At 43.8% G+C, this 8376-nt stretch overlaps 1 protein-coding gene across 1 annotated transcript in view; it reads left to right on the forward strand.

Annotated features, from left to right (window-relative positions):
* DOCK1 (dedicator of cytokinesis 1) overlaps positions 1-8376 on the forward strand; it is a 597377-nt gene that overhangs the window by 19627 nt on the left and 569374 nt on the right. Inside the window, exons 6-8 of the mRNA XM_014587219.2 lie at positions 3698-3798; positions 3908-4041; positions 6871-7090. Coding sequence (XP_014442705.1) covers positions 3698-3798; positions 3908-4041; positions 6871-7090 — 455 coding nt within the window. The remainder of the gene's footprint in view (positions 1-3697; positions 3799-3907; positions 4042-6870; positions 7091-8376) is intronic.

Raw genomic sequence — 8376 nt, forward strand, 5'->3', positions numbered from 1 at the left:
GACACTCTGATGGGGTATGGTCACACTGGAATCCTTTTTCCTCCATTTCTCAATCTCATCAGGATTTTGGGCACATGTTTTTCGAACCACTGGGGATAGGACCTAAGCCATAGTTGGCCATGTGGTTTCCTGTCGTCTATACAGAGTTCTCACCCATTGCACTATGGGTCCGGTTCGGGATCTGAATTCTGTTACGGTGTTTGTATGGGTTTTCTAGGAAAATGAATGTACCAAGTATTACACTTGTTTATTATATCTGGATTTACTCAGCTATGCATCCTTGAGATCGTCCCCTGCCATTGGTCCCAAGAGGCGCCTGTCTCTTGGTCCTTGGGATTGTAGATGGGGACCCTGTGACTGACAGCTGGCTTTCAGTTGGCCGTGGACAGCAGTTTCTTGAAGGCGTCTGATGATTTGCTGATGCAGGCAGCTCAGTGGGTGGGTGGTTGTGCATAAGGGATCATCAGCAAATCACTGTGATGCATCTCGTGATCTCAGTACTTTACTGGGTAAAATTTGGAGTGTTCAGATGTCATTTGCAACCTTCCCTTGTTGGTAAATGTTTACATGATGGGCAGGGACACCACTGCATGATTTTTTTTTTTAACAGCTTTATTGAGATATTTTTCACATACCATACAAGATACTCATTTAAAGTGCATAATCCTATGTTTTGGGGTGTATGACATTATTTTTATAAGTGGTTAAAAATATACACATTACATAGAATTTTCTATTGTAACTATTTCTAAGTTTACAAGTCAATGGCATTAAGTATATCTATGTTATGTAACCATAACTACTGTTTCCAAGACTTTGTCACCACCCCAGATAGAAACTGTTACCCACCAAATGCTAACTCTGCATTCCTCCTCTCCTCAGTCCCTGGTAACTTCTAATCTACTTTCTGTCTATGATTACTCTAAGGATCTCATATGAATGGGACATGCAATATCTGTCCTTTTGTGATTGTTTCGCTTAGCGTAGTATCTTCAAAGTTCATCCCTGTCACTGCATGAGGCAGTATTTCATTGCCATGAATAATATTCCATTGTTTGTATATTCTGTATTTTGTTTAATCCATTTATCTGTTGATGGGTACTCAGATCTTGGGATCTTTTGGCTATTATAAATAGCTTGCACACTTTCTGCTATAGGGAATTCATTACCACACATCTCGGGACAGAATGGACAAGCTCACTGCTTGGATCAGATGTGCACTGTAAGGCAGATCTGGTCAGATTGTGGGTCACTTCCTACCGTCTAGTCCTGGCCCATAACTGAGGACAGATGTGGCCTTCTCAGGTCAGCCGGAACTGGGACAAAAGAACTGTAACCTAACCAAGTCTTGCAAGAGCTTCTGGTTGAACCTTTGCTACTTGCTGTGGCATGAGGGAGGTCGCACTAGAAGCTGGCTCTGAGAATGTTCCAGGGCCACAGATGGAGTGGAAAGAGTCCCTGGAACAGGGGTTGAAGGGTCAGATATACTGAGTCAGAGCTGTTGATTCCCAGAAGGCTTAATTTTTTAAGAAACAGTGATTTGGTATCTAGTTTTTCAGCTGCAGTTGACTCTATAAACTTCCTATGTGTGGTATCTGAAGTTCTTTGGTCCTTTGGGCTGGATTTTCCATCCTGTCTCCCAAAGGGAACTTTGCCACTTCTACCCATCTGGAGGGTGTGTTTGCTGAGCTTAGCATGTGTTACCTTACCTGGCCCTCTGCACTGGTCAGAGGCAGGGCTGGAGCTGGATGTGTTCACTCAGCAAACCCAGCATTTAGAATCCCTTTACCCAGCCCTCCCCTTCCTTGACCTTGTTCTCCTATGTAACTGAACTTGTACCTTTGCTGGGATCTTCTGGCATCCTTCTGGATGCTAGCCTTCCCTTTCCTGGTGAGTGCAGATCCTATGGGGGAGAGGGACCAGATCCTTTTCTCCTACCTGATTCCCTCCCTCTCTGAAGTTGTTTGCCAGTCAGTCTCAGTTGAGTCTTGAAGATGTTTATTTTGCATGTGCACTGGGCCCTGGGGACATGAAGTTAACACATCCCACTCCTGCTGTCATGCAACCCTCTCTCTGAGTGGAGTGTTGGGTGCTGCAGAAAGGTGCCTCCATAGGGTGGATATGCTGCTTAAAAAGCACAATCTGGGCTGGATTTCAGTTCCTACTCTCTTCTTCAACCCTGAGCCTTTGTGCAGTTATTAACCTATCACTTGCACATGGCAGTGCTGAGTGGGTAGGTGCATGAGGGGCGCTCCTATAATGGCATCCATCCTTGTGAACTCCCTTTTCCTGGGGCATCTTTGGCTTTCCTGCTTTATTTTGGAGGCGTGAGGGCAGAGCTGAGACCCGGATGGATCTCTGTGTGATGAGAGCATAGAGTATTGAATGTCCTCTTTGTGCTATAACTATAAATTCATGTTAGACAGGAAAATGTAGGAGTTTGACTAATGCAGGAAGGATCTGGAGGGGAAAAGTATTACTAGAGAGTATTTCACCTAAAAAGGACTTTGTGACAAGGTTTGCTTGTGACAGTCCTTGTGTGATATTAGATGATATTTTGTGTGGCTTTTGTTTTGACATCTCTCTGGCTGGTTTTATGAGAGCTATTCAGGGAGCCACCAAAGGGAGAGGGTATCCAAAAGGCAAGCTGTGTCCAGCTGCCACTGGGAAGGCTGTTCTTTTTTAGATTGTGGGTCCAGGTGTTAGGCAACCATGCAGTGTGGTAGTTAGGGACCCATAACTGGGTCAAAAATCTCAGGCTGGGTCAGGAAAATAAAGCTCCAGAACCTGATTTTTGTCACCTTATAGACCTGTGGTTTTGAGCAAAATTTAATATCTTCTCTAAACTTCAGTTTTTTTTAACCTGCGAAAATGGAATAATAGTCATCCTTTGCTTGTAAAGTTTTTGTGCTAATACAATTAGAGCAATTAATTAGATAATCCTTGGGAAGCAATCATCAGTGGTTATTTCATAGTAAGAGTGTAGTGGCTCCTGTTAGTTTTTACCAGTTGATCTTATTTGGAGACCTGACTTCTAGTCAGAGTTGATTTACCTTATCTATATTAGTTTTGTCTCTGTTTTAGGCCAAAAGGAGATTGTTTGAGACTGTGAGCTATTTTGGGTGTAGGAATGGTCTTTTGTTAATTTCCATATGTCCTACAGTGCTTACCTGGAATCTTGGGTGCTAAATATGTTGCATTTGTTGGATGGAATTGATTGACATCTCAGAGGTCTGCTTTGCACTTGCCTGAAGGGTTAGGTCAGCCTAGACAGGACAGAGAAAGGCGCCTTCTCTTGTAGACTAGGGTTCCCATGGGATTAATAGAATTATTTCGTCATGTCTCAAGGACTTTCTGGAGTAAGGTCTGTGGGACCTTTGACACTGTCTACAATATCACAGGGTCTTTGAAGCAAAGGGGAGTTGGCGTTAGAGAGAGGGATGCTGAAGCCTTTGTTGTGGAAGCAGCAGTATAGTTACTCTTTGTTTGAGATTTGCAAGGAGGGCTGTTCTCAAAGCAAGAGGTCACATGATGTCCCAAGGCTGATCTGGCAGCTCACTCGCCTTTCTCCTTGTTCTTTGCCTCAGAGTCTTTATGTGCAGAAACAGGACACTGTTAGTAACACTTCATAGGACTGATAGGGGATTATATGAAGAGAGGCATGAAGTGTTTAATGAAGTTTCTGGTCTTACTGCAGAATGAAGTTTAACTATGACTATTACCATGATGATGGTGATCGTGATGGTGTTGGTAGTGATGCCACTGCTGATACTGGTAATATTACTATTAATGATGAAGGTAATGTTGGTGATAATGGTAGTGGTGGTGGTAGAAGTAGTAGTAATAGTAATAATAAGAATAAACAAAAACGTGCACCCATTAAACAATAACTCCCATTTCCTGCTAGTCCCAGTTTCTGGCAATGATCATTCTGCTTTCTGTCTCTATGAAGTTGGTAGTATTGTTGGTGATGGTGGCGGTGGTAGTGGTGATATTATTATTGATGCTATGGTGGTGGTAGAGATGGTAGCAGTGGTAGTGGTAATGATGTTGGGGATGTGATGTGGTATTGGTAATGGTGCTGGTGGTTGTAGTGTTGTTGATAATGGTGGTGGAGGTGGTGGTAATGTTACACTGTCTATGGAGCCTCCATCTTTCATACCGAATGCCTTTGAGGTATAGAACTTGTGGAAATTAGTGTGGATAGCGCATCTCTCATTTGTAGTTGGGATTTTCGCAGGAAATTTTTGGTAGAGAAGCCTTCTCTATATGTGTTAGGGTTGGAGAGTTTTGTGGCTCCTCAGGGGTCAGCTTTGATATTTCCCAGAACACACTATGAGTGAGTCATGTGAAAGAACAGGGAGTTGTAGGAAAATGAGTGTTTTCTGATGTCAAATTTGATGGACCTTGAAAAGTTAAAAAAGAAATAAAAGAGCAGAGAGATATTTATTTTTTGCTCAGTACCTTAAAAAGAGCCGTGAGTGCTCCTGTCTATTGAGTATCATGGTGGACACTGTTATGTGCATTTTCTGGGATAGATTCTCACCCTCCTTCCTTTTATCATCATCTGCTTTTGTCCTGTTCAGCAGCAGCTCTATAAGCAGCTCTGTAAGCAAGTAAATAGGGGTTTATAGCCTCTTGCTAAGTATTTCTCATCTCTTGCTAAGTATTTCTACCATGGTGCAAAAGCAATTTTATTATGTGATGCAGTATTTTTATAGTCAATTGAAATGACTATTAAAATATAACATTGCTCGTCAGGCCCACAGCAGCTCTGCTGGAGAGGCCCTGGCCTTACAAAGTAGGGCAGCTGAGTTCTGAAAGAGAAGCCTTCTTGAGAACCAGAACCAGTGTTGTGGGCCTAAGACTTGTGCAGTCACACAAGACCTCAGTTGGAAAGACCTTGCTTAGCTTAGTTTAATGCTCTGCTGTCATAACTTGAGTTCTTTTTAAAATTGTGGTAAAATATGCATATATCAAATTTCCCACTTTAATCTTTTCAGATGTACTCTTCAGTCATGTTAAGGACATTCACACTGTTCGGCAACCACCATCCATCTGCAGAACTTTCATCTTGCCCCCAAAAACCTTGCACCCATTAAACAATAACTCCCCATTTCCTCCTATCCCAGTTTCTGACAACCACCATTTTGCTTTTATTTTGGAGAGGTTTTTGCTATATGGTGCGTGAGCTCGCCAGAAAGAGAGAGATAGAGAGATAGAAAGTGAGAATTCACCCCCCTGGGGGGATGGCCACACCGCAATCCCTTCTCCATTCTCCCTCGGGATCTTGGGCGTGCATGCACACATGCCTGGCATGAGTTTATGCCACCGGGTCCAGGACTCGAACCGTAGTCGGCTACATGGGAGTTCAGTGACATAGCCATTACGCTAACTGCTGGTCCCAACCACCATTTTGCTTTCTGTCTCTGAATTCAGCTCCTCTAGGAGCCTCATATAAGTAGAATCGTGCAGTATTTGTCCTTTTGTGGCTTATTTTAATTAGCATAGTATCTTCAGGGTTCATACATGTTGTAGAATGTGTCAGAATTTTCCTTTTTAAAGGACTATCATATGTATATGCCATGTTCTATTCATTCATCTATTAGTAGACATTTGGCTTTTTGCTACTTTTGAGTTGTGAATAATGATGCTGTGAACATCAGTGTACATGTGTTTGTTCAAGTTCTACTTTTTTAAAAATTATTTTGAACATTTTCAAACTCTAAATGTTTTCTTTTTGAGTTTATTTCTTTCACGAAAGTGAGAAACAGAAAGAAAGACAAGCACCCTCCACAAGGTCTCATACCACTGCCTGCCTCAGCCTTTCCAGACAAGTCAGAATCGGGAGTGCACAAGCCTGGCACCTGCAGGTCCACAGGGAAACCAACCTGTGATTTTCCCAATAGATCCAACCTTGCTTAAGTTGTGCTTTAGTGCCTTACTACTGAGCTGGACCCCTACTTTCAGTTGTTGTGAGTATATCCCCAGATGTGGAATTACTGGCTCAGATGGTAATACGACTTTAATTTTGTTTTTTTTGAGAAACTGCCAGTGTTTTCTACAGTGTCTGCACCACATTTCCCTCCCATCTTCAGTACACCAGGGCTCCAATTTCTTCAGATTTTTTTTTTTTAAAGAAAATGACAAATATCCTAATTATCTTGAAATTTATAATAATTTTTAAATGAGGGACATTGTGCTCTGAAACTTATGCAGTCAGTCCTGCTGGGAACAGGTTGCCTGGGACTCACTGGATGTTCTGGGGAGCTTTTTTCAGGTTCAAGAGCGTGAAGATTTGGCCAGGTGAGTTTAACAAACTGCTGGGAAGACAGACACTGGTGGTGTCTGGGCCTAAAGGTGGTTGCTGGCAGGTTCAGCTGTAGGGCAGAGTAGCTTTTGAGCAGTGAACCAGCAGGCAGGGTGTGACTCTTCCAAGGTACACAGATTTATTCAATGCCTAGCCTTGTGTTTGTATTCATGCTTGGGTACTTACCTTACATAAGGTTTGTGAGCTGATCTGTGGCTGGCTCTGTGAAGGGTAGCCTATCTGTACACGCCTCGCTCAGTTACCTCACACTGCCTTCTCCACGTTTTTGGGCTCTGTCCAGGGAAGGCAGAGATTTATCAAGCGATGAACTAAGGAAAGATTTGTCTGTGTCCTCTGGGAAGTTAAACTGCACACTTGCAGGCTGTGGTGGTGCTGGAGGGCTGCCTTTGAGTCAGGCTTGTCCACATGCCTGATCTAACAGACAAGAAAGGTAGATGGCCCACGTCTGGCTAAGTCAGCACCCATAGCTTCTTTTTTGAGGCTATGCTGGGATGGACATCCCCATGCAAGTGTGGAAATGTCCTCTTCTCCCCATGCAGTGCACCTGGGCCAGGCCCAAGCTGCCACTGCGCCGTTTGATTCTCCTGCCCGGGAACAAGAAGGCTGTGTCTGGCATGTCTGAGCTGCCTGGGTTGAAGAAGAGCTCATCAGCAATTAGCATCCAGAATGTGCTAACAATTTTGAGCAGCCTTCCCACTCTGGAGCATCGCCCTCTGCCCGGATTTCTAGAAGTCTGGGATTACCCTGGGAGACTGGGATGTGTGCTTATTCTGACCTCTATGTAGCTTCTACCCTCTCATGCTGAGGCCCTACAGCCTGTGAACATTTTCCCTCTGCGTATTCAGAAATGACTGTACCATGTCCTGGTTCAGCTGAGTGAGTGGGAAGAGAAGGAGGGACCCAGAATGGGAGGGTAAGAAACAGAAAGATACCATGGCCGAGATGCTCCTTGGGAAGAGGCGAGATACAGATAGCTTTGTGGTCCATATGCCTTGCTGCTTGAGGAGAGCAGATCCTCACATGCACTTGAACCCATTTTACATTTAAGCTACTGTTTATTGTGCACATGGTAGGGCTATCCCTGGCTGGACAAGCCTTTGTGTGCATTATCTCATACACACCTATGAAGTGCCACCTTTGCTGTCATCACCCCATTTCACAGAAGGGGAAAATGAGCCCCTCGTAGAGCTTGTGTTGTGTGCCCAAGGGCACATGGAAAGAGTAGAGCCTGTTTTTTTTTTAATTTTTTTTTTAAAGTTTATTTATTTCTTCTGTGAGCGAGAGAGAGAGACAGAGAGAGAGAAAGACAGAGACGGACAGATATCCCTTTCACGGTCTTCACACCAGTTCACTGCTAGCCTGACAGCCCCAGATTATCAGGGTAAGCACATGCCTGGTGTACTCAGGGAGGTCTTTGGATTTGAACCCAGAGCCTTGCCACATGGGTCAACCTTGTGGTATGTTGTGTTTTACTGCTGTGCCACTGTCCATCCTATCAAACCATGCTCTGATTCCAGAGACTGACTACTTGGCACAGAGGGAGGGGCTGGTCTGGTCTGCAGAGGTCAGCAGAGCAGTGATTTGCAGCCCAGTGAGGGGTCAGCTAGACTTGAAAGTGGGACTCTGTAGTGAAGCAGTGCAAATGCATTTCCCGGGGGAGGCATCGAAGGGCCTTTTCACTTCTCAGGAATAGTACAGACGTGCATCAGCCTTGCTCTCTCCTCATCTGCACACTGGGGAAATGGTGCAGACTGGCCATGCATGTTGGAGAAGGTGTGGGTCAACGCACAGAGTAGGGAGGGAAAGTGCCCCTACATGGGCCTCTGTCCCAAAACACTGAGCGTTTCTGGAAATCCTGCTCCATGCCCAGAGATGGGATGCAGGACAGACTCCTTTCCAGCAATCTGTGTGAGATTCCTTTTTTAATACTTCACATATGTTCAGATTTATTGCTTTTCTTAAAGAGGATTTGATTGGTTTTTAAATTTAAAATTTTATTTTATTTTATTTTATTTTATTTTATTTTATTTTATTTTATTTTATTT

This window comes from Tupaia chinensis, unplaced genomic scaffold (assembly GCF_000334495.1).
Source record: "Tupaia chinensis unplaced genomic scaffold, TupChi_1.0 Scaffold000197_1, whole genome shotgun sequence".
Lineage (NCBI taxonomy): Eukaryota > Metazoa > Chordata > Mammalia > Scandentia > Tupaiidae > Tupaia > Tupaia belangeri.